We start from the raw sequence: 26066 nt of genomic DNA on the forward strand, positions 1-26066 counted from the left end.
CCCTTTTGAAGCGTTAGGTTTCAAATGGCCATAACAGCGAAACCCCTGGTTTTACGACGAATGCCGGCAAGCGCACGTAGCGAAACAAGAGGCATACAAAACGGGGCTGCACAAAAGGACTAGAGCTGCTCGCGAGCTCTACGAGCAGAAGAGGAGAAATTAACAGCGGCTTCTTAGACGGAAAAAAAGAGAGCATGAGAAGCTCGCGATCGAGGAGATAGAGGGATGTCACAACAGGAATGAGGTTCGCATATTTTACCAAAAGGTAAAAAAAATCTCCCAAGTGTACCAGCCACGAACCGAAGCCTGTGAAGACGATCAGGGGAATATAGTAGTAGAACCGCAGTCGATGCTGAGAATATTTAAAATCACTTCTCCAAATTATATAACGGCGATGACGAACCGAATTCCGCTGTAAGGGAGATAGAACCACTCAACCCCGACGACGCAGATAAATAATTCCCCCTACCCGACCTTGACGAAGTGGAGATAGCTACATCTTAACTTAAGTCAAACAAAGCTGCTGGAGCTGATGGCATATCGCTACCGAACTATTCAAAGCAGCAGCGATGACTTGGTAGGGAGCACGCCCCTAAAATATAACCACCATTTAAAAACATATTTTCGATTTGATTTGGGTGGAAAAATCAATTCAAATCTCCTTGTAACGTAGTAAATGATAACAAATAACATTTTCAATTACTTTTAAAGGTAATTGAAGAATTTCAACAACAAATTACATATAATTGAAAACCATTAGTGTATTGCTATTTAATTACAAAAATGTAATTGAAAATAAAAGTAATCAAAGAAAGCAGTAATTTTTATACAAAAATATTATTAAATGTTATTTTCATAACTTTTAGAGTGATTTTCTGAAATGTTTTGTTCTTAGTCTGTTGCTTTGAATAAATAACTTCTATACATTCAATTAATTGTCATAAATGTAACTTAAAAGTGTCTTTCTTAAACAAACAATGTACAATTTTTGAATACATGTAAAATTAGTATGTGTTTTCTTTTAATCACAACTAAAACTGGTAATTGAAATGTATGATTCTTCAACTAAAATTACAAGTAATTAAAACGCATGTGCGTTCTATTACAGTTGTGATACGAGATAAATGATAAGTCAACGACGGATGATAATCAACTGGCTTTATTAAATGTGTATGTCCTATAACATAGTACATAGGCTAATTGTTACCATTTATGTAATATAATAGTACATAGTATGATATGGTATTGTTACATCTCCCTTTTTATAATTTTAGTTTAATTTGAATTGGGTGGAAAATTAATTTTAGCATAATATAATACAAATAATACTAATCTTATAAAAGATACAAATAAATATAAAATATTTCAAATTGTAATTTAATTATTTAATTCATTTTTTTTATTCTTATTTTATTGTATATTTCAAAAATAAAAGTTATTTCCTTTTAACATTTTTCAAAAATAAAAGTTTAAAATGTAAAGGTTAACAAAAAAAAAATAATATGAAATTCAAGTTTTATAACAAAAAATTAAAAGAAATCAAATTTTGTTGCATGGATTGTATCTTACAACAGGTTTCACTGTTCTTCGAGACCTGGTGACCTACCTATGGTTTAGACCCTAAGGTGTTCGTTGGAGCTGGTTCAACATAACTTGTAGAACTTGTTGTTGTTGTCTTATCAGCTGTTGGATCGATCATTACATATTTTTGAGGAACGACGGTGGCTCTGATGGTCTTATGCAAATGGCTGCTGTTTCTACGATAGATTGATCCATCGTCTGTTTGTACCATATACGAACGTGGTGTGTTAGCTGGTTTTACAACAGTGCCAGAGATCCAGTTTCGATTAGGTTGTTGAATGCGGATTTTTTCACCGGGTTGAAAGGGTTGTTTTTGGTGACTTCCCTTATCAGCATAGAACTTGCTTCTGTTCCGGGCTTCAATAAGGTTGTGTTGTAAGTTTTGTACAACCTTAGGTTTAAGCGATTGTTCACTGGATGGTATATTTGTTCTGGTTCTTCGGCTCATCAAACGTTGATTGGGCGATAACAAATCGTTGCTTCGAGGTGTGTTGCGGTAGTTGAGTAGAGCAAGATAAACCTCCGACTGGTCTTCGTGGCACTGATTAAGTAGGGATTTTTCCACCTGGACGAATCTCTCGCCAAGACCGTTGGATTTTGGATACCTCGGGCTTGAGGTCTGATGAGTTAAGTCCCATTTTTTGTCAAACGCTTTAAACTCTTTGGAGGAAAATTTTGGACCATTGTCCGATTCCAAGATGACCGGTATCCCATGGACGGCAAACATCTTTTTGAGTTGGAATATGACTTCTGCGCTGGATGATTGCTTTAACTTAACAAAATCAAAGTAACCGGAATAGCTATCTTAGGAATCTTTTTGATAATAATTGGCTCTTTCGGTTGAGAACACTGTTGGCTTTGACAAATACTGCAGGATTCAACGTATTTCGTGATTTCGGTCGTCATCTTGATCCAAAAAAGTTGTTCGCGTGCTGAGTGTCCGATCAATGCCAAAATGACCTTGGTGGACTTTATGCATGATCTCCTTCTTCATGTCATGTCATCTAGAACGACGACTTTGGATCCTTTGAAGAGTAGACCATAATTGCTGCTGAGCGATTCTCGAAAAGTCCAATAATTTTTAATCTAGTTCGGAACGTGGTGAATTGTATCAGGCCACTCAGATTTTACGTATTGCAAAACAATTTGTAGATTTTTGTCGTTCTTTGTTGCTTCTTGTAGTCGTTTTTTGTTATATCTGTTAATTGTAGAATTTCATGCACTTCTAGCTCGTCATCTTTTTCTGTATTTTTTGGGTTTGTGACAGTCACGGCTGAGTGTGTCTGCGACAGGTACATCTTTTCCTTTCAAATAAACTACATTTGGTTGATACTGAAGAACTTGGAGCATGAGTTTTTGTAAACGCATGTGAGTGCTGTGTATAGGCTTTTTAAAAATCGTTTCCAGAGGTTTATGGTCACTTTCGATTGTAAGAGGCTTTCAGAAAATTAGGTCATGAAACTTTTCACATGCAAATTTGATCGCAAGCGCTTCTTTTTCGATCTGAGGAGCTAATTTCTGTCTTTCTGTTAGTGCTTTCGATGTATACGCCACTGGCTGGTTATCTTGTAGCAATACGGCACCTGCACTCGACTGGCTGGCATCTACGTGAAGCTTTACTGGAAGATTCGGATCATAATATCTTAATAGTGGTGTTTTTGACAAAGACGACTTAAGCTTATTGAAGGATTCTTCTTGTTCTGCACTCCACTGCCATTGAGTATCTTTTTCAAGAAGTTGTAGCATTGGATTTGTAATTTCGGATAAATTATGAATGAACTTACCTAAGTAAGTTGCCATACCAAGTGATCTTTGAAGTTCGGTTATTAACTCAATCTTTTCGGGATCTGCTGCAATTTCATCTGATGTGATGATGTGGCCTTAAAAGCGTGCTTTTGTAGTAGCAAATATGCATTTTTGTTTGTTTAATTTTATTCCTGCTTCATCAAGATTTTTAAGCACTTTCTTTGTTAGCACATTTAATGCTTTGACATCAGGAGCATGAATTAAAACGTCATCCATCGAAACCTCTGTGAACGATCAAATGAAGCTGACCGTCAACCCGGGATCTCTATATATGTTCTTTTCTATACAAAAGATAGATTCGATCCTGGTTGATGCGTTAACTAATTAACGGTAGCGAAATATGCGAAAATGACAAGTCTTTATAGCGAGCGACGTTCAAAAGAAAAAGACAGTGATTTCCCAGCAGGGTTTAATACAAGAAGAAGCTTTTATTTCATTTATAAGCTTCTATTTATACACACATTTTTCTAGTAGTTCAAGAGAGAAGTTACGTTAAATTTAAAAATACAATTTTTAGGGCGAATTCAAATGTAAAAATTATGGCGTTTGGTATAATTTAGGCGCTTAATTTGAATGAAAATAAAAGCAAGTTTAATAGTAATTGAATGGTTTAAGTACAAATACAAATTAAGATAGTTATTAATAGTAAATATTTTTTGATGATTTGATTGGCTCCAACATTCCGCCTCCTTTGAAAGGACTTCCTTTCAAGACGGTATCGCTGCTAGTTTTCGAATTGGCCTTCGAAACTCTCCTCGTGACGTTTTAACATCGGCTACACGTACATGACCATCAGGACCCTTGATTAGTTTTACGACTTTTCCCATAAGCCACTTTTGGGGTGGCAAGTTATCTTCATGGATTATGACGAGACTACCAATTTCGAGGTTTGGAGTTGAAGTTGTCCATTTGGCACGATTTTGGAGTTCTAGGACGTATTCCGATGACCACCGCTTCCAGAAGTGGGTTTTTACGGCATTGATTCGACGCCACCTTTCCAGATGGCTTATGTCAGACACTTCGTGACTTGGTTCCGGAATCGCTCTGAGAGAAGACCCAACTAGGAAATGAGCTGGCGTTAACGCTTCCAGATCGTTGGGATCAGGAGACATTGGAGTAATTGGCCTGGAGTTCATTATGGCCTCGATCTCTACCAGTGCCGTTGTCAGCTCTTCAAAGTTTAGTTTTGCACCGCCGAGACTGCGATAAAGATGGCCTTTTGCTGTTTTTACGGCCGTTTCCCAAATTCCACCGAAATTAGGTGCCCTGGGGGGTATAAAATGAAAGTTTATGGAAGCATTAGAACAGAAATTTATAATATTTTCTTGAATAGAACGTTTGAACAACATATCGCGCAGTTCTTTTAATTTTGACTGCGCGCCAACAAAATTTGTGGCATTGTCACAATGAATGGTTTTAGGGAGACCTCTACGACCTATCATCCTTTTTAAGGCAGCTATAAAGGCATCAGCTGAAAGGTCAGACACAGCTTCTAAATGGACTGCTTTTGACGAAAAACAAACAAAGACAGCCACATATATTTTGTATGGCACCTTGCCACGAATTTTGTAATAAGTGTATATTGGACCACAAAAGTCCACCCCGCAACATAAAAATGGGCGAGATTGGGTTAATCTAGCTGCAGGCAAATCTCCCATTACCTGCTCGAATAGGTTTGGCCTGTACCTGGCACAGTGTGGGCACTTTCGGACGACCCATCGTGCTACCTCACGAACATTAACAATCCAAAAGGTTTGTCTCGACAAAGCAACAAGAGCCTTTGGACCAGCATGGTAATTTAAGTGATGAAGATGTCTGACGAGAGTTTTGGTGAAATTGCAATCCTTTGGCAGTAAAAGTGGATGTTTGCTTTCCTCTGGGATATTCGCATGCTTTAATCGGCCTCCGACTCTTAACAAACGAATCCCCCTTAACTCTTCATCCTCGATGAACGGACTTAAGGATTTAATAGAACCTTTTAGTGATTTATTTGCATTGATTGCTGCAATTTCTTGCGAAAAATACTTCTTTTGTATAAACGATAATTTTAAGCGAGTTTTCTAGCTCGTAAGCTGTCAGGTATTCACTTGGAAATGGCATTCTCCATACTCGAAGATTGAGATATCTATTGACGTATGCGAAGATTCGTATAAGTTTTGTATACGAGCTTACTCTTTCTATCAGGTCAAGATAATAGTTTGGTTTGAGCTGTTGACAGCTCAGCGCTGTTTTTCTTTTCTCTAATGAAACTTCTTCTGGAGAAAAAACGATTTCTGCTGTGGATGGCCATTCTTCTTCTGCTTTGGCCAGAAATGATGGACCCTCAATCCAAATGGAATTTCTTATTTCATCTACCGTGCATCCTCGCGAAACTACATCTGCAGGATTGTCGTGTGTTGGAACATGTCTCCAAACCACCTCTTTTGTCGTATCCTGTATTTCCGCTACTCGATTTCCAACAAACGTGTTTAATTTCGACGAATGGGTAGAAATCCAATGCAACACGATTGTCGAATCAGTCCAAAAGTACGCCTTCAAGTAGTTTGTATCCATTATTTTTTGAATTTTGACCCAGAGTTTCGATAAAAGGTGTGCTGCACAAAGTTCAAGTCTGGGAAGTTGTTTCTTTTTTGCGGGTGCAACTCGAGATTTTGCGACTGACATCTTCACATTTACTGACCCGTAGGAATCTAAACTTCGCAAATATATACAACACCCATAAGCCTTCATTGACGCGTCTGCAAAACCATGGACTTCACAACTTATTTTGTTTTCAAAAAAAACATATCGAGGAACATTCAAATTTTGTAGTGAGTGAAGATCATTGATGAATTGACGCCATTCTGCTTCGATTGCTTCTGGAATGGAGTCATCCCAATCCAGCTTTTCTATCCAAAGCTGCTGGAGAACTATCTTTGCTCGAATGATGATGGGACTAAGCAAACCCATTGGATCAAAAAGTGAAGACGCAAGTGAGAGAATCAATCTTTTAGTATACCTCGTATATGTTTGGTTCGGTTTGTACGAAAAACTGAACTGATCAGTACTAGGATTCTAAGCTATACCTAAAGTACTTGTAAGGTTTGATTCGGTAAGCTTAAATTCTTTTCTTGTAGCTTCTTGAATCAAGGAACAATGATTGCTGTTCCATTTTGACAGCTCTAATCCAGCAGGATTTAAGATGGCGACTACTTCATTCCTTTTGCGAGTTAACGGTTCTAAATCGTCTGCCCCAGTTAGCATATCGTCCACATAAAAGTCTGTTCTAAGACATGAAGCACCTAAACTGAAGCGATCTTGGTTGGTATCTGCCAAGAATTTCAAACAACGAATTGCCAGGAACGGAGCCGATGAAGTACCATATGTGATGGTGTTTAATTGGTATGTTTTTATAGGAGTTTGTGGATTTTCTCTCCACAAAATGTATTGCAAACTTCTATGCGATGGATGAACCAAGACTTGTCGATACATTTTGACTATGTCTGCAGTCAAGGCATATCTGTATAATCGAAAACGAAGTAGTGTGATGAGAAGTTCATTCTGTATTGTAGGACCGACCATGAGGATTCCGTTTAAGGAAATTTGCGAAGAAGTGCGATAAGACGCGTCGAAAACTACGCGTAATTTTGTAGACACGCTATCAGGACGTACTACACATTGATGTGGCAAATAATAATGAGTTTGTTCAAGATTTGGATTGGATACTAGCGACATATGACCTAAAGACTCATATTCTTTCATGAAGTCGACATATTGTGTTTTCAAAGCTGTATTTTTAGATAATCTGCGCTCAAGAGATAAAAGCCTTCGAAATGCGATGTCATAAGAAGCTCCAAGACAAGAAGGATCTTTCTTCAAAGGCAGTTGAACCATAAGACGACCACTTGGAAGAACCTCCACAGTATTTCTGAAATGATATTCACATTCAGTTTGCTCCTCAGACCATTTGCATTTAAGATCCTGAATCTCTTCTAGTTCAAAGAATTTTTCAACGTATCTATGAAGTGAATCTTCTTTTGAATTGATGAAGCATGATTTTCTCTTGTTGTTGAGTTCTGTCCTGTATCTTCCCGATACAATCCATCCTAGAGCTGTTTTTTGCAATGACGGCAGTCCGTCGCCCAGTTTAACTTGACCTGATTCGAGTAATTCAAAAAATGCTTCTGCCCCTAACAACAAATCTATTTGACCAGGTTGATTAAAACTCGCATCGGCAAGCTCTGAGTTCAGCGGAAGATTCCAATTGCTAACATTAAGCGCTGCTTCAGGCTGATATCCAGTTATTGATGGGGCGACTAAAAATTCAAGAGTTATTTCAAAATTGGAATATCTTGAGCGAATTGTAGTTTGTGTTTGATGTTTTGTTTTTGTTTCTGTTGTACCAATTCCTATGATGTCCACTACCTTTTTGTCCTTTTGTAGTCCAAGTGAGTTAGCGAATTTCTCATTTTTAAAATTTACCTGAGAACCTGAATCAAGTAGAGTCCTAACCAACTGAAAACCACCTGATGCATCTTTTACGAGAACTAAAGCAGTTGCCAGTATGACTTGCCCTTCAGGAATACGCTCCCTTTCCAGTGCCGAGTGCACTGCAGCTGACGAAGTTGGCTGAGGTGTGTGTTGTTGAGCATCAGTACCAACAATAACAGGATCTGTTTTATTTCTATGTAAAAGACTATGATGTGGTTGTTTACAAACTTGGCACCTAAAATGCGATGGACACCTAGAAACATTATGCCCTTTAACTAAGCAATTCAAACATAGACCTAATTTTTTGGATTTCCAAAAGCGATCCATGACCGACAGCTCGAGAAAAGTTTTACAACTTGTAATCAAATGGGTCTTGTCTCCGCAATGAGTGCAGGATCGTTGGCTAACAGCTAGCGAAGTTTGAGGTCGATGATGGTTCACGAAAGTTGGCCTTGATTTGATGGCTGGTTTTAAAGTTGAATCCGAACGACTTTGTTTACTATCTCTAGCCTCCAGGAACTGACACCGTTTGTTGAGCACGCTTGCACATTCCTTCCATTCAGGCAACTTCCTGTAGTCAAGTTGCTCATCCCATTTAGACTGTGTGTCTTGGTCCACCTTTGATATGGCAATGTGGATTATAATTGCATTGCATATATTTTCGTATGAACCTATCGAAAGCAAGGAACTGAATAGTGCAGAAATATCGTCCACTAAACTCCGTAACGAAACTGAAGAAGCCTTTGAAACCTTTGGTAATTCAATAAGTTGCGAAATGTATTCTAAGAAGATCAGACAGTCATTATCATAACGATCCTTTAAACTTTGAAGCGCTTTCGAATAATTATCTTCTGTAACTTGATAGGCCTTAACCGTACCAAGAGCTTGATCGGTCAGACACGACAACAAATAATTAAATTTCTCAATTTTTGTTAAACTTGAATCGTTTTCTACAAGATTGTTAAAAGAATTTATAAAATTCTTGTAATCCGAATATTTCCCACTGAACCTTGGTAAACGTTGTTTCGGAAGATGGCTAGTTGAATGTGGAATACCTAAAGTCATATCTGCAACACTACTCCGCCTATTTGTTCCCAAAAGTGAAAGAATTTTTGTTTTTGCCGTGATATATAAATCTTCTATTTCGCCTCTGCTAGTGTCATTAGGAACTAAAACTTCAATTTTTGTTTGATAAACCAAAATTTGTTTGAAATAGGATTCTAAAATCCCAAGGCGGCACTCCAGCTCAGTTGCAGTTAAGACGTTTGAACTGGATTCCACGATATTTTTAATACGGGTAATGCTTCCCCTGGTTGAAGCACGCTGTTGTTTCAATTCATCGAGAGTTGGTTCAGTCATTTTAAAATATAACTATTTCTCGAAGAGCGACAGTAGAAATTAAAACGATTTAATTTTAAATGAAAATCAATTAAATTCGTTCTTCCCTATTAAAAAACACTAGCTGGCAACCCTGCTCAAGATTAGTTTCTCCCAACAAAATCTGTCTGAACAATTTAAATCCCGTCGCGAATCAACTTCAAAAGATTGATTGTGGAAGTTAAAAATATTTTCGTTGAGTTATAGCAAGTAGCGAATTTATTTTAAAATAAACGTTAAGTTCAAGCGAATCAAATTTTATTGCAATCAGCGACAAAAATCCAATTTGACCAAAAGCACTTTCAGTGCATTGATCATGCAGCAAGATCTCCCGCGACGACGACGACGTTGACGATGTTGACAACCAAGTTCAATGGGTGATGATGTGTGGGCGAAATGAGGATCGATGCACTGAGAGCAAGTTGTAATCGAATAAGGTGTGTATACTATGGACCGAAATTGTGGATGAAAGCTTATGACTGGTGCAGCAGGTAAGCGCGAATTTAAGATCGAATGGAGCGAAACGACGATAAATGAATGGTGTGGTGGTGGGTAGGCGGCGATTAAAAAGAATTTTGAATTTCGAAAGTAAGAGAAAGCTTATCCACTTTTAGATTATGTTGTGGATCGTGTATTTCTCTTGTGGATTATATCAAGTTTAATCTAATGAAAGCACTAACGATTGTGCAGCAAAATTACGACATTAAAAGACTATTTGATTTTAAATGATTTGTAGATTTAATTTTGAATTTGTATTTTAAATAAATTTGCGATATGTTGTTCGATAAATATGTATATGTATGTAGAATATATATGTAGGTATTTAGTTTAAATATAAGCAATTTTTCTGTCCTTTTTATATCGAAGGTGCGTTTTTGTTTTAATTAGTTTAGGATAGACGTTTTATGTGTTTGATTTTTAGATTTTTGTCAAGCAGCAACGCACATTAGAATAAAATTGGACAAACGTACCTTGGTGGAAGATGTAATACTTATCTTCCACAATTTTTTTTTTGTAGCTTCTCTTATGGTTTCTTCCTTCTGGGGATGTTGCTGGGATTTTTCCTGGACTTTGCTTCTCGTTTGTCCTTGCAATTTTCACCTGCACCATGCACTCACGAAACCGAAACCGAAACCGAAGCGCGACGATAAAATGTTCAATGTCTTTTTATATGTATAGTTTTTAATGAAGTTTATAGTTTTTTAACACTCTTTTGTCAATATATATATATATAAATGGACGATTTTTCAAATAACACTAGTATAATGTCTTATACTGTTTTTTACGTGGATTTCTACTTTTTAACCCGTTGGGCGCCAAAAAATGAACGATCAAGCTGACCGTCAACCCGGGATCTCTATATGTGTTCTTTTCTATACAAAAGATAGATTCGATCCTGGTTGATGCGTTAACTAATTAACGGTAGCGAAATATGCGAAAATGACAAGTCTTTATAGCGAGCGACGTTCAAAAGAAAAAGACAGTGATTTCCCAGCAGGGTTTAATACAAGAAGAAGCTTTTATTTCATGTATAAGCTTCTATTTATACACACATTTTTCTAGTAGTTCAAGAGAGAAGTTACGTTAAATTTAAAAATACAATTTTTAGGGCGAATTCAAATGTAAAAATTATGGCGTTTGGTATAATTTAGGCGCTTAATTTGAATGAAAATAAAAGCAAGTTTAATAGTAATTGAATGGTTTAAGTACAAATACAAATTAAGATAGTTATTAATAGTAAATATTTTTTGATGATTTGATTGGCTCCAACATTCCGCCTCCTTTGAAAGGACTTCCTTTCAAGACGGTATCGCTGCTAGTTTTCGAATTGGCCTTCGAAACTCTCCTCGTGACGTTTTAACATCGGCTACACGTACATGACCATCAGGACCCTTGATTAGTTTTACGACTTTTCCCATAAGCCACTTTTGGGGTGGCAAGTTATCTTCATGGATTATGACGAGACTACCAATTTCGAGGTTTGGAGTTGAAGTTGTCCATTTGGCACGATTTTGGAGTTCTAGGACGTATTCCGATGACCACCGCTTCCAGAAGTGGGTTTTTACGGCATTGATTCGACGCCACCTTTCCAGATGGCTTATGTCAGACACTTCGTGACTTGGTTCCGGAATCGCTCTGAGAGAAGACCCAACTAGGAAATGAGCTGGCGTTAACGCTTCCAGATCGTTGGGATCAGGAGACATTGGAGTAATTGGCCTGGAGTTCATTATGGCCTCGATCTCTACCAGTGCCGTTGTCAGCTCTTCAAAGTTTAGTTTTGCACCGCCGAGACTGCGATAAAGATGGCCTTTTGCTGTTTTTACGGCCGTTTCCCAAATTCCACCGAAATTAGGTGCCCTGGGGGGTATAAAATGAAAGTTTATGGAAGCATTAGAACAGAAATTTATAATATTTTCTTGAATAGAACGTTTGAACAACATATCGCGCAGTTCTTTTAATTTTGACTGCGCGCCAACAAAATTTGTGGCATTGTCACAATGAATGGTTTTAGGGAGACCTCTACGACCTATCATCCTTTTTAAGGCAGCTATAAAGGCATCAGCTGAAAGGTCAGACACAGCTTCTAAATGGACTGCTTTTGACGAAAAACAAACAAAGACAGCCACATATATTTTGTATGGCACCTTGCCACGAATTTTGTAATAAGTGTATATTGGACCACAAAAGTCCACCCCGCAACATAAAAATGGGCGAGATTGGGTTAATCTAGCTGCAGGCAAATCTCCCATTACCTGCTCGAATAGGTTTGGCCTGTACCTGGCACAGTGTGGGCACTTTCGGACGACCCATCGTGCTACCTCACGAACATTAACAATCCAAAAGGTTTGTCTCGACAAAGCAACAAGAGCCTTTGGACCAGCATGGTAATTTAAGTGATGAAGATGTCTGACGAGAGTTTTGGTGAAATTGCAATCCTTTGGCAGTAAAAGTGGATGTTTGCTTTCCTCTGGGATATTCGCATGCTTTAATCGGCCTCCGACTCTTAACAAACGAATCCCCCTTAACTCTTCATCCTCGATGAACGGACTTAAGGATTTAATAGAACCTTTTAGTGATTTATTTGCATTGATTGCTGCAATTTCTTGCGAAAAATACTTCTTTTGTATAAACGATAATTTTAAGCGAGTTTTCTAGCTCGTAAGCTGTCAGGTATTCACTTGGAAATGGCATTCTCCATACTCGAAGATTGAGATATCTATTGACGTATGCGAAGATTCGTATAAGTTTTGTATACGAGCTTACTCTTTCTATCAGGTCAAGATAATAGTTTGGTTTGAGCTGTTGACAGCTCAGCGCTGTTTTTCTTTTCTCTAATGAAACTTCTTCTGGAGAAAAAACGATTTCTGCTGTGGATGGCCATTCTTCTTCTGCTTTGGCCAGAAATGATGGACCCTCAATCCAAATGGAATTTCTTATTTCATCTACCGTGCATCCTCGCGAAACTACATCTGCAGGATTGTCGTGTGTTGGAACATGTCTCCAAACCACCTCTTTTGTCGTATCCTGTATTTCCGCTACTCGATTTCCAACAAACGTGTTTAATTTCGACGAATGGGTAGAAATCCAATGCAACACGATTGTCGAATCAGTCCAAAAGTACGCCTTCAAGTAGTTTGTATCCATTATTTTTTGAATTTTGACCCAGAGTTTCGATAAAAGGTGTGCTGCACAAAGTTCAAGTCTGGGAAGTTGTTTCTTTTTTGCGGGTGCAACTCGAGATTTTGCGACTGACATCTTCACATTTACTGACCCGTAGGAATCTAAACTTCGCAAATATATACAACACCCATAAGCCTTCATTGACGCGTCTGCAAAACCATGGACTTCACAACTTATTTTGTTTTCAAAAAAAACATATCGAGGAACATTCAAATTTTGTAGTGAGTGAAGATCATTGATGAATTGACGCCATTCTGCTTCGATTGCTTCTGGAATGGAGTCATCCCAATCCAGCTTTTCTATCCAAAGCTGCTGGAGAACTATCTTTGCTCGAATGATGATGGGACTAAGCAAACCCATTGGATCAAAAAGTGAAGACGCAAGTGAGAGAATCAATCTTTTAGTATACCTCGTATATGTTTGGTTCGGTTTGTACGAAAAACTGAACTGATCAGTACTAGGATTCTAAGCTATACCTAAAGTACTTGTAAGGTTTGATTCGGTAAGCTTAAATTCTTTTCTTGTAGCTTCTTGAATCAAGGAACAATGATTGCTGTTCCATTTTGACAGCTCTAATCCAGCAGGATTTAAGATGGCGACTACTTCATTCCTTTTGCGAGTTAACGGTTCTAAATCGTCTGCCCCAGTTAGCATATCGTCCACATAAAAGTCTGTTCTAAGACATGAAGCACCTAAACTGAAGCGATCTTGGTTGGTATCTGCCAAGAATTTCAAACAACGAATTGCCAGGAACGGAGCCGATGAAGTACCATATGTGATGGTGTTTAATTGGTATGTTTTTATAGGAGTTTGTGGATTTTCTCTCCACAAAATGTATTGCAAACTTCTATGCGATGGATGAACCAAGACTTGTCGATACATTTTGACTATGTCTGCAGTCAAGGCATATCTGTATAATCGAAAACGAAGTAGTGTGATGAGAAGTTCATTCTGTATTGTAGGACCGACCATGAGGATTCCGTTTAAGGAAATTTGCGAAGAAGTGCGATAAGACGCGTCGAAAACTACGCGTAATTTTGTAGACACGCTATCAGGACGTACTACACATTGATGTGGCAAATAATAATGAGTTTGTTCAAGATTTGGATTGGATACTAGCGACATATGACCTAAAGACTCATATTCTTTCATGAAGTCGACATATTGTGTTTTCAAAGCTGTATTTTTAGATAATCTGCGCTCAAGAGATAAAAGCCTTCGAAATGCGATGTCATAAGAAGCTCCAAGACAAGAAGGATCTTTCTTCAAAGGCAGTTGAACCATAAGACGACCACTTGGAAGAACCTCCACAGTATTTCTGAAATGATATTCACATTCAGTTTGCTCCTCAGACCATTTGCATTTAAGATCCTGAATCTCTTCTAGTTCAAAGAATTTTTCAACGTATCTATGAAGTGAATCTTCTTTTGAATTGATGAAGCATGATTTTCTCTTGTTGTTGAGTTCTGTCCTGTATCTTCCCGATACAATCCATCCTAGAGCTGTTTTTTGCAATGACGGCAGTCCGTCGCCCAGTTTAACTTGACCTGATTCGAGTAATTCAAAAAATGCTTCTGCCCCTAACAACAAATCTATTTGACCAGGTTGATTAAAACTCGCATCGGCAAGCTCTGAGTTCAGCGGAAGATTCCAATTGCTAACATTAAGCGCTGCTTCAGGCTGATATCCAGTTATTGATGGGGCGACTAAAAATTCAAGAGTTATTTCAAAATTGGAATATCTTGAGCGAATTGTAGTTTGTGTTTGATGTTTTGTTTTTGTTTCTGTTGTACCAATTCCTATGATGTCCACTACCTTTTTGTCCTTTTGTAGTCCAAGTGAGTTAGCGAATTTCTCATTTTTAAAATTTACCTGAGAACCTGAATCAAGTAGAGTCCTAACCAACTGAAAACCTCCTGATGCATCTTTTACGAGAACTAAAGCAGTTGCCAGTATGACTTGCCCTTCAGGAATACGCTCCCTTTCCAGTGCCGAGTGCACTGCAGCTGACGAAGTTGGCTGAGGTGTGTGTTGTTGAGCATCAGTACCAACAATAACAGGATCTGTTTTATTTCTATGTAAAAGACTATGATGTGGTTGTTTACAAACTTGGCACCTAAAATGCGATGGACACCTAGAAACATTATGCCCTTTAACTAAGCAATTCAAACATAGACCTAATTTTTTGGATTTCCAAAAGCGATCCATGACCGACAGCTCGAGAAAAGTTTTACAACTTGTAATCAAATGGGTCTTGTCTCCGCAATGAGTGCAGGATCGTTGGCTAACAGCTAGCGAAGTTTGAGGTCGATGATGGTTCACGAAAGTTGGCCTTGATTTGATGGCTGGTTTTAAAGTTGAATCCGAACGACTTTGTTTACTATCTCTAGCCTCCAGGAACTGACACCGTTTGTTGAGCACGCTTGCACATTCCTTCCATTCAGGCAACTTCCTGTAGTCAAGTTGCTCATCCCATTTAGACTGTGTGTCTTGGTCCACCTTTGATATGGCAATGTGGATTATAATTGCATTGCATATATTTTCGTATGAACCTATCGAAAGCAAGGAACTGAATAGTGCAGAAATATCGTCCACTAAACTCCGTAACGAAACTGAAGAAGCCTTTGAAACCTTTGGTAATTCAATAAGTTGCGAAATGTATTCTAAGAAGATCAGACAGTCATTATCATAACGATCCTTTAAACTTTGAAGCGCTTTCGAATAATTATCTTCTGTAACTTGATAGGCCTTAACCGTACCAAGAGCTTGATCGGTCAGACACGACAACAAATAATTAAATTTCTCAATTTTTGTTAAACTTGAATCGTTTTCTACAAGATTGTTAAAAGAATTTATAAAATTCTTGTAATCCGAATATTTCCCACTGAACCTTGGTAAACGTTGTTTCGGAAGATGGCTAGTTGAATGTGGAATACCTAAAGTCATATCTGCAACACTACTCCGCCTATTTGTTCCCAAAAGTGAAAGAATTTTTGTTTTTGCCGTGATATATAAATCTTCTATTTCGCCTCTGCTAGTGTCATTAGGAACTAAAACTTCAATTTTTGTTTGATAAACCAAAATTTGTTTGAAATAGGATTCTAAAATCCCAAGGCGGCACTCCAGCTCAGTTGCAGTTAAGACGTTTGAACTGGATTCCACGATATTTTTAATACGGGTAATGCTTCCCCTGGTTGAAGCACGCTGTTGTTTCAATTCATCGAGAGTTGGTTCAGTCATTTTAAAATATAACTATTTCTCGAAGAGCGACAGTAGAAATTAAAACGATTTAATTTTAAATGAAAATCAATTAAATTCGTTCTTCCCTATTAAAAAACACTAGCTGGCAACCCTGCTCAAGATTAGTTTCTCCCAACAAAATCTGTCTGAACAATTTAAATCCCGTCGCGAATCAACTTCAAAAGATTGATTGTGGAAGTTAAAAATATTTTCGTTGAGTTATAGCAAGTAGCGAATTTATTTTAAAATAAACGTTAAGTTCAAGCGAATCAAATTTTATTGCAATCAGCGACAAAAATCCAATTTGACCAAAAGCACTTTCAGTGCATTGATCATGCAGCAAGATCTCCCGCGACGACGACGACGTTGACGATGTTGACAACCAAGTTCAATGGGTGATGATGTGTGGGCGAAATGAGGATCGATGCACTGAGAGCAAGTTGTAATCGAATAAGGTGTGTATACTATGGACCGAAATTGTGGATGAAAGCTTATGACTGGTGCAGCAGGTAAGCGCGAATTTAAGATCGAATGGAGCGAAACGACGATAAATGAATGGTGTGGTGGTGGGTAGGCGGCGATTAAAAAGAATTTTGAATTTCGAAAGTAAGAGAAAGCTTATCCACTTTTAGATTATGTTGTGGATCGTGTATTTCTCTTGTGGATTATATCAAGTTTAATCTAATGAAAGCACTAACGATTGTGCAGCAAAATTACGACATTAAAAGACTATTTGATTTTAAATGATTTGTAGATTTAATTTTGAATTTGTATTTTAAATAAATTTGCGATATGTTGTTCGATAAATATGTATATGTATGTAGAATATATATGTAGGTATTTAGTTTAAATATAAGCAATTTTTCTGTCCTTTTTATATCGAAGGTGCGTTTTTGTTTTAATTAGTTTAGGATAGACGTTTTATGTGTTTGATTTTTAGATTTTTGTCAAGCAGCAACGCACATTAGAATAAAATTGGACAAACGTACCTTGGTGGAAGATGTAATACTTATCTTCCACAATTTTTTTTTTGTAGCTTCTCTTATGGTTTCTTCCTTCTGGGGATGTTGCTGGGATTTTTCCTGGACTTTGCTTCTCGTTTGTCCTTGCAATTTTCACCTGCACCATGCACTCACGAAACCGAAACCGAAACCGAAGCGCGACGATAAAATGTTCAATGTCTTTTTATATGTATAGTTTTTAATGAAGTTTATAGTTTTTTAACACTCTTTTGTCAATATATATATATATAAATGGACGATTTTTCAAATAACACTAGTATAATGTCTTATACTGTTTTTTACGTGGATTTCTACTTTTTAACCCGTTGGGCGCCAAAAAATGAACGATCAAGCTGACCGTCAACCCGGGATCTCTATATGTGTTCTTTTCTATACAAAAGATAGATTCGATCCTGGTTGATGCGTTAACTAATTAACGGTAGCGAAATATGCGAAAATGACAAGTCTTTATAGCGAGCGACGTTCAAAAGAAAAAGACAGTGATTTCCCAGCAGGGTTTAATACAAGAAGAAGCTTTTATTTCATGTATAAGCTTCTATTTATACACACATTTTTCTAGTAGTTCAAGAGAGAAGTTACGTTAAATTTAAAAATACAATTTTTAGGGCGAATTCAAATGTAAAAATTATGGCGTTTGGTATAATTTAGGCGCTTAATTTGAATGAAAATAAAAGCAAGTTTAATAGTAATTGAATGGTTTAAGTACAAATACAAATTAAGATAGTTATTAATAGTAAATATTTTTTGATGATTTGATTGGCTCCAACACTCTGTATTTTCTCAGCCTTCTTAGAAATCAGTCATGAACTTTTGGTATAGATTTCTGGGGCGGAAGCAAGACCAAAAGGAACACGCAAGAACGACACTCTACCCCAAGATGTAGCCATAGTCAGATAACCTTTCGTTCGATCTGTTACTCTGATTTGCCAAAAACCATGTTTACAATCCACACTTGTTGCAAACTTTGTTGAATGCTGGGCAGTTTTTTCGTGAGTGAGTAGTTCCACACCTTCGACAATAAAATTCATTTCCTTTTTGGTTATTTATCGGCTTCCTCGTTTTCTCGTTTTTTTTTGTATTTAGTAACTGCATGTACTGTTTCTTCGTTTCTATGTAATTTTTTGAGTTGACTCGCCGCTATTTCACTTGCCCTACAAATCTTAACTGTATCATCTAATGATACCTCTGCTTTTTCTCATAATGTTTCTCGAATAGCGTCACTATGGATGCTGACAACAATTTTGTCACGTATTAGGCTATCTAGCAATGTACCAAACTCGCATTTTTTTAGCCTAATTTTTAATGTGCGTAAAAAAATCATCGAAAGGCTCTTCTTCGTTTTGTATCATTTTATTAAAAACGTATCTCTCAAAGGTGATACTTATTTTGGGGGCAAAATGTTCTTCGAATTTAGAAGTTAGAACGGTTAAACTTTTGCTTTCTTCTGAAGTAAGCGTGAATGAATTATAAATGTCTACCGCGTCAAGTTCTAAGACAGACATAAGAGTAGCATCTTGTATTTCAGCAGGTTTTTTATTCATAATGGTTTTGTAGGTTTGATATTAATACCGGATTCGTAAGTGATATATGTGTTATAAGTAGCCTTATCGCGAATTAATTACTATTTGATTAAAACGCCGAACTTCTGACACCATGTGATACGAGATAAATGATAAGTGAACGACGGATGATAATCAACTGGCTTTAATAAATGTTTATGTCCTATAACATAGTACATAGGCTAAGTGTTACCATTTACACATGTAATATAATTATAGTACATAGTCTGATATGGTATTGTTACAACAATAACGTTTGTAATCGTTGTAGAAAAAAAGTCAATTACTAATTACTTGTAATTGATATGAAATTGAATTAAATCAATTACGAAAAGTAATCTTTACTTCCAAACTCTGATGTGAAGTTAATAGACTGTTGTATAAGTTCGATTAAAAGAAACATGATTGCAAACACTTTTCCGGATGTTGCTGGGTATTTGTCTTTGAAATCAAAAATGGGAGAACTTCAAAAAAACATTAAGCTGCAAAGATGCCAAAACTCATCTCTTATTTTTAATTATAAATTTCATTATTTCTAAATCAACTTTAAAGTTGAATGAACGAAAGAACTTTCACAATATAGAAAAACTTATTTTTGATGATATTAAGCTGCAGGTAAACTCATATTCTCATATAACCAGGTATACGCCTAATTCGCTTGTTTGAAAGTATCATGTTGTAATATCAACAAATATTTCGAGTTTCGACTATCCCAAAACTATTTAAGTCTACATCTAGGTAGATACAAAATAGTATAACAAAAACCCAACAAATATAAATTTAAATAGATGATATACATCCCTTAAAACCTATGAAAAGCTACTCTATATTGGGCATATCGCAACCTCACGCATATCATTTGGAACTTATACGTCATCCCTTAGCCAGCAGTTAGCCACAAATGTAATGCTAACCCTCTTGTCGCACTGATGATGATGACGATGGCTGATGCTGGGGCCGGATGGATGGGCAGGAGGAGAACGCACAACATATACTGAATCGCTAATCGAATTGGTTATTTGCATCAATGAAGCATCGAACATCAATGATGATCTGATGGGGCTGGGAACTGCAAGGACTAAGAGTAGGTACATAACCTCCTTCGTCCTCACCAAATATTAGCATTCGCAATGAAGTATGGTTAATTAGGCATTATTTGCGATACTAATTGGCCAATTCGATTGGAAAACAAGCCAAATGTAGCATCGAAGCTGGACGGGAAGGTTTGGACGGTATGGACGGCCGACCGATATAGGCACACAAGTGACTTCATTATTGAATCATACAAATCACAACCCTTCACTTCACTTCACTACAATACACTCTACTCCACTCATGCAAATGGTCTAGCCCGCATTTACCCACGCTACGTTACCGACAGCCAGCCAGTCAATTGCCAGCGCCAGCGGTTGCTATTTCATATATTAACGAGGTTCATTGCGAGGTAGGGCTTCGGCTTATGTTGTGACCTGATCTTGCATACTAAATTCTGGAATTTCAAGTGTTTGTTTAAATTCGCAACCATCATCCGTCATGGATTTCATTTCACTTACAGTGAAACGGGATAGGGGGAATTTTATTGATATTATGATATCAATATGTTTATTAAATCTGTAATAGTAATTTGGAGTAACGAAATTTTAAATTATTCCTCAGGCATTCCCGAATCAAATATATAAAAACAAATTAAATGGAATAAAATTCCACATATAATTTGATTTCTATACATTCATACATTTTGCGAATATTTAAATTGGGGAGTTATGTCCCTTGTCCCATGTCACTGTCTGGTTGGTTGGTCGTGTGAGATGGTGGATTGCCAGATTGTTACACTGATTAAAACACGAATAAGAAACTCAAAGTTTTAATTGAACAGACAATTTGTTTTTAATTGATTCGTTGGTTGTTGTTATACAAAATAAATGGAAATAAAATACAATTTTTTAAATTATCATTAAAATAATTATCAAACTCCCTTATAAGGACAAAAACAATTTTGTTAAATCAATTTTAAAAGTTACTTTTTTCTACAGAAAATTGTTGGTTTTGCAATTTGTTTGCTTATTTTTTCCTTAAGAAAGAAAACTAAGTTTAAGAATTGCTGATAATTTTCAAATACAGCAGTAATACGTTGCTTCTCTTTTCGATTCTGACATAAAACCGTTGTTGAGAAATAATTTTTCAACGGTCGAAGAAAAATCCTTCCCGAAGAGAAAGACAACAGTCTGTTGTGAACCAGGGCCTTGTGACTTACAACTCTCAACTATTCCTGTGTGCAAGTACAGTTGTCAGGGATCAAACTGACCTACAATTTAAGGCCGAATCCGAACGGCTAGTTTGAGAAAGCATCAATAGCACGATCTTATAAGCCGATTTTCGGGTCCATAACGTATAACTATGAAGTTACCAAACGTTTTAATAAAGGTATTTGTGCAATTTTGCGCTGCATGTGTCCTGTAGAAACCACATTTCCTGCACATCGTGAGTGTTCATTCAATGAATGAAAAATTCAGTAATCATGGCTGTCATTTTTGACTGTAACGTTTTGGTTAGTATCGTTATTTAAGATGTTCTAACCAATTATTCCATCAATACATGAATCTCACCAAACCGTCAGTTTTGTTTTTTAATATAATGCTGTCTGAACATACTCCTCAGGGCTTATTCTTTCAACCAAGAGCGAGCTTCATAGCTTAAAAAAAAGTTCGTGAAATAAGTATTTTGAACTTAAAAAAAAAAACTTTCAAAATATTTTTGTACAAATGGGAACCGTTTTTAAGATGTCAGTCAATCAATGTTGAAAAACCACATGACAAAATGGTCGTCAGTGTAAACAGTGTTCCCAACTTTAAGTTTCATACTCATCAAAAAAGCTCACTCCATAAAATAGTTTCATTTTTCAAAGCTCAAAATCAATCTTCAGACTATCAAAGTAAAAGAAATGTTTTCCCGCTTTGAGAAAGGTTTCCAGTGTGATGTAGTAAATAATGCAATTCATGCTTAAAAAAAATAGGTTTTCATTCTTACTTACTTAAGGTGGCGCTACAGTCCCGTGTGAACTAGGGAATAACCCAACATACTTCTCCATCTAACTCGGTCCCTAGCTAGATGTCTCCAGTTTCGCGCTCCAAGTTGGGTGAGGTCACCTTCCACTTGTGCGCTCCACCTGATCCGCGGTCTTCCTCTACTGCGCTGTCCTGTGGGTGTGGATTCGAAGACTTTCTGGGCCGGAGCATTGGTTTCCATGCGCTCTACGTGACCCAGCTATCTTAGTCGTTGGACTTTTACCCTTCTGGCTGAGTCTACGTCGCTGTACAGCCCGTACAGCTCGTCGTTCCATCTTCTCCTCCATTCCCCCTCGATGTATATGGGACCGTGGATCACACGAAGAACTTTTCTCTCGAAGCGACCCAAGGTGCTTTCATTAGCCCAAGGAAACAGCGGTTAGCAAGAGATATTCTTCATTTGATCTCAGCGCTGGTGTTGTTTTCTTCACTTACAGCGAAGCCTAGCTAGACGAAGTCCTTGACTACCTGAAAGTTACGTCTGTCGATGGTGACGATTTGATCGAGACGTTCGGTGTTGTAAGTCCTCTCTTGACTACAGCATGTACTTTGCTTTGCACACATAAACCGTTAAACCAATTTTGCCGCCTCTCTCTGCCTCAATACTGACAAAAGCCCCATTGACATCACGCTGAGTTCTTCCGATTATGTCAATGTCATCAGCATTTGCTAGTAATTGGACAGACTTTTAATACATTGTGCCTCTGGTGCTGACGTGTGACTTCTGCACTATTCTTCCAAGTACGATGTTAAAAAATCGCATAACAGCGCATCACCTTGTCTTAAACCTTTTTTGACATCCAAAGGTTCTGTTAAGTTGTTTCCAACCTTTATTAAGCAGCGTGAATTCTCCATGGTCATTCTGCACAAACGGACGAGTTTGGCAGGGATGCCAAAACTAGACATGGCTCTATACAGCTCGTCCATGTAGATGCTGTCGTATGCGGCCTTGAAATCGATGAGAAGATGGTGGGCGTAGATTTGGTGTTCTTGGATTTTTTCGAGGTTCTGCCGTTTTGTGAATATTTGATCGACTGTGGACTTTCCTGGTCTAAAACGACACTGATAAGGACCTATCAGTTTGTTTACGATGGTCTTTAGACGTTCACATATTACGGCAAAGAAGATTTTGTAAGCGATGTTAGGTAGAGTGATTCCACTATAGTTGGTGCAGTTTAAAAGGTCTCCTTTTTTCAGGATTGGGCAAACAATACTGAAGTTCAATTCATCGGGCATGCTTTCTACCGACCATATCTTACAAATAAGTTGTTACATGCTTCTTACCAACTTATTTCCAGCTTTAAAGAGCTCGGCATTAAAATCTTTACTTCGTCTTAGTCGTGAGGACGGGATTGTTGGCTTTCGTCGTCTATGGATCATCCTGCCTAACATCGGAATTCGGTTCGTCGTCGCCGTTAAACAGTCGGCAGAAGTGGTGCTTCCATTGCTCAGCGGCAGAGAACTTCGAGAGAGGTTACTTGTAACTCGGTCGGAAAAGGATTGGGCGATCTCTGGCGTTTGTAGCCGTTCGACGTTGTACCTTCTCCCAGCACCACCCTGTTTTGCCTTGGATTTGGAAATCCGAAGTGCTACTTTGGCTACAACGAGGTAGTGGTCCGAGTCAATGTTTGCTCCTCGGAAAGTTCGGACATAAATGATCGGAAGCGTGTCTGGCATCGATCGCAATATGATCAATCTGGTTGATCTATAGAACTCCAAGTTTCTTTGTGGATGTTGACGTTTCGCCGCGCATCAAAATCTATGAGCCTGAATCCGTTGTCGGAAGTGTTGTCGTGCAGGCTGTTTTTTCCGATTATTAGTCCAAAGATGTTTCCCTTTCCAGCTTGGCATTAAAATCGCCCAGGACAATTTTAATATCATAGGTAGGACACTGCTCAAATATTTTGTCTAAGAGCGCGAAGAACATGTCTTTGGTGTTGTCGTCTTTCTCTTCTGTGGGGGCGTGCGCACATATCAGTCTAATGTCGCCGAATTTAGACTTGATGCGTATGGTCATGAGGTGCTTATTGATGCACCTATAGCTCAAGTTATTCGTTTGCGTTGGTTGTCAACAGTAATCCGTATCCTAGGATTGTTGGTGTTTCGCAACTATGAGGCTTTTACGTGGCCAGAAAGTCACCCCAACGGCACAACCCCCAACCTGGAGGGCCGGATCGTTAGTATGACTCCAAGGACGGGTAACCGAACACCCCGCTTCTTATAAGCCTGGGCTCCGAATAAGTCGTAAAAGCCCTATAAATTGTTCACTTTAGTTTAGCCTCACTGGAACTGTAGACGCCACCATTGATTCAATCTCGGGAATTCCTCCGCTGCCATTTGGATAAGGAGAGGTGCCTAAGTTTAAACACCTCTCCACCCCCTCTTTCGTTTGCTACCCCCAACGACTTTCCACTGAGGTTGAAACCCAATCTTTAAATGAGGTACTAAGCACCAACGTAAAGAGATATCCCGAACGTAAGGACTCAGTGTTAAAAAACTTTGCATGCAAAGTTAACTAATTAAACAATTGATTTTTTTAAAGTGTAGAATACAGAACTTCTCCCCCTGTCAAATATTAGTTTATAGTAATATAAAATGCCATTTGTATAATGGAGACTACAACATCCCTCGCTTGCTAATTCTACTTATATGAATTACTATGTTTGTATAATTAAATATTATGACTATACTTTGGTTAGTTGGTTTGTGGTAAAATTCAAAATTGTTTAATATAGATATTTGTACCTTTATAACATTTGATATAATATTTAAAAGCGCAACTGTATAGAATCCCAAATCTGTGTTTAATGCAAATGAACTTCTCGTATCTGTAGTAAAGATTTATAATAATTTATTTAGATATATAAAATTTTTGATTTTTTAAATTAGCTCTTATAAATAAATTACAAAAGTATTGTGCTTTAATCATGCTAAAAAAAAGAAAAATTACGTTTTTATTCTTTGTAAAACTGTTGAAAATACTGAAAATCTGATTTAAATATTTTCAAAAAAATGCAAAGCCCTAAACTTAACTCGATTAAATGTACACCCTTCTCGCAAAACTACTCATCACATTCACATAAAATCTAACAACATATTATTTCTTTTTATTTAATGATATTTTGTTTCAAAGTTTTCTATATACAAAAGGATATCCTTTGGTGATAGAATATAGCTATTTATATAAATCACACACATTTGGTGGTCCTTGTGCGGTTAGGTGTCCAGAAAAAGTTTCCTCTCATCGATAAAGCTACTCTACTTTGCTTACATCTTAAGAATTCTTGACACGTCTAAGAAAAAATAAAACGATACAGAAAGTGTATATTGGTGAACCATAAGTATAGGTCATGGTTTGGCTGTCATATAGGCAGGAGTGGACTTTATATGGCTGGGATTTTAAGGCCCTAGAACGTTCTTAATCCACTTTGCATTGATAATGTTGGTATAAAACTTGAAACATACATTGCACAGATTTACTCGTGTACAACAGGGCCAAACATTTCTCAAGGATGTCCCAATTACGAAAAGTTTTGCTAATTTCAATCAAAAAAAAAAATGGCAGCTGTCAGCAGTTTGACTTTTACTCCAAATTTCAAAATTAAACGGAAAATTGGGCGGCAAAATTAATAAAACCTACGCGTCAATACTTTGCTTAGATTTTGACATTAAACATGACGTCTTCTTTTAACACATTTATTGTGCATCATCGAAGATCGGATATCCACAAATTACTTTACAGTTGAAAACGTTAAGGGTTTTCAAAGAGGATTTATTAACTTCCCACAGTAAGTTATTGTAGAGGGTCCGATTTGTCGAGTTGAAAATGGTGACATTACATCACATCACACACTACTCAGCCCATAAATGAACAGAGAAGAGAACACGGCACCTTGAGCGACTAGACTATGTGAGATTCAGAAAGATGCAGAAAGGGCTCTCAAGAAAATCGAGTGGGTTATAAATCAAGAAAACTGAAAAAAAAGTTTGTTACACTGAAAATTTTACGACTAATAAATTATTTTACCTCAAAAACATTTTTATGCAACGAAAAATAACGTTTTTAAAGTTTGGTTACATTTTGAGAAAAATTTAATTGACAGTAAAAACTTAAAAAAACATTACTCAAAGTTGGTATGAATTGAATTTCGACTCAAATATCTTTTCAAGAATAAAAAATATTGGCTTCAAACTTATTTTATCTCACAGACATTCGACATTCAGTAAATTTTTTTATAAAAATCCAACAGTCCGTTTTTCTATAA

At 37.3% G+C, this 26066-nt stretch overlaps 5 protein-coding genes across 5 annotated transcripts; all 5 read right to left on the minus strand.

Annotated features, from left to right (window-relative positions):
- Positions 1-1606: 1606 nt before the first annotated feature.
- Positions 1607-2308, minus strand: LOC129953518 (uncharacterized protein K02A2.6-like). Its single transcript, XM_056066761.1, has one exon. The coding sequence runs from the start codon at positions 2306-2308 to the stop codon at positions 1607-1609; it is 702 nt and encodes a 233-aa protein (XP_055922736.1).
- Positions 2309-3666: 1358 nt separating this feature from the next.
- LOC129953522 (uncharacterized) lies at positions 3667-10429 on the minus strand. The gene is made up of 2 exons (XM_056066765.1): positions 10206-10429; positions 3667-4653 (listed from the first exon to the last, which is right to left on the minus strand). The coding sequence occupies exon 2, from the start codon at positions 4521-4523 to the stop codon at positions 4095-4097; it is 429 nt and encodes a 142-aa protein (XP_055922740.1). The 5' UTR covers positions 4524-4653; positions 10206-10429; the 3' UTR covers positions 3667-4094.
- LOC129953519 (uncharacterized) lies at positions 6442-9216 on the minus strand. The gene has a single exon (XM_056066762.1). The coding sequence runs from the start codon at positions 9214-9216 to the stop codon at positions 6442-6444; it is 2775 nt and encodes a 924-aa protein (XP_055922737.1).
- A 604-nt stretch (positions 10430-11033) lies between the features above and the next one.
- On the minus strand, positions 11034-12879 carry LOC129953520 (uncharacterized). Its single transcript, XM_056066763.1, has 2 exons — positions 12499-12879; positions 11034-12350 (listed from the first exon to the last, which is right to left on the minus strand). The coding sequence occupies exons 1-2, from the start codon at positions 12877-12879 to the stop codon at positions 11034-11036; spliced, it is 1698 nt and encodes a 565-aa protein (XP_055922738.1).
- A 501-nt stretch (positions 12880-13380) lies between these two features.
- Positions 13381-16155, minus strand: LOC129953521 (uncharacterized). The gene has a single exon (XM_056066764.1). It carries the CDS (start codon positions 16153-16155, stop codon positions 13381-13383), a length of 2775 nt encoding a protein of 924 aa, XP_055922739.1.
- Between the last annotated feature and the right edge of the window lie 9911 nt (positions 16156-26066).

The sequence above is a fragment of the Eupeodes corollae genome, unplaced genomic scaffold, assembly GCF_945859685.1.
Source record: "Eupeodes corollae unplaced genomic scaffold, idEupCoro1.1 scaffold_962, whole genome shotgun sequence".
In the NCBI taxonomy this organism is placed as follows: domain Eukaryota; kingdom Metazoa; phylum Arthropoda; class Insecta; order Diptera; family Syrphidae; genus Eupeodes; species Eupeodes corollae.

Bases quoted from the DNA above. Each gene is read 5' to 3' on its own strand.
- LOC129953522 (XM_056066765.1), bottom strand. From the start codon at position 4,523: ATGAACTCCAGGCCAATTACTCCAATGTCTCCTGATCCCAACGATCTG.
- LOC129953519 (XM_056066762.1), bottom strand. From the start codon at position 9,216: ATGACTGAACCAACTCTCGATGAATTGAAACAACAGCGTGCTTCAACC.
- LOC129953518 (XM_056066761.1), bottom strand. From the start codon at position 2,308: ATGTTTGCCGTCCATGGGATACCGGTCATCTTGGAATCGGACAATGGT.
- LOC129953520 (XM_056066763.1), bottom strand. From the start codon at position 12,879: ATGGATACAAACTACTTGAAGGCGTACTTTTGGACTGATTCGACAATC. The intron at 12,351-12,498 runs GTAAGCTCGTAT...ATACAAAAGAAG, and splicing joins ATCTTGACCTGATAGAAAGA to TATTTTTCGCAAGAAATTGC.
- LOC129953521 (XM_056066764.1), bottom strand. From the start codon at position 16,155: ATGACTGAACCAACTCTCGATGAATTGAAACAACAGCGTGCTTCAACC.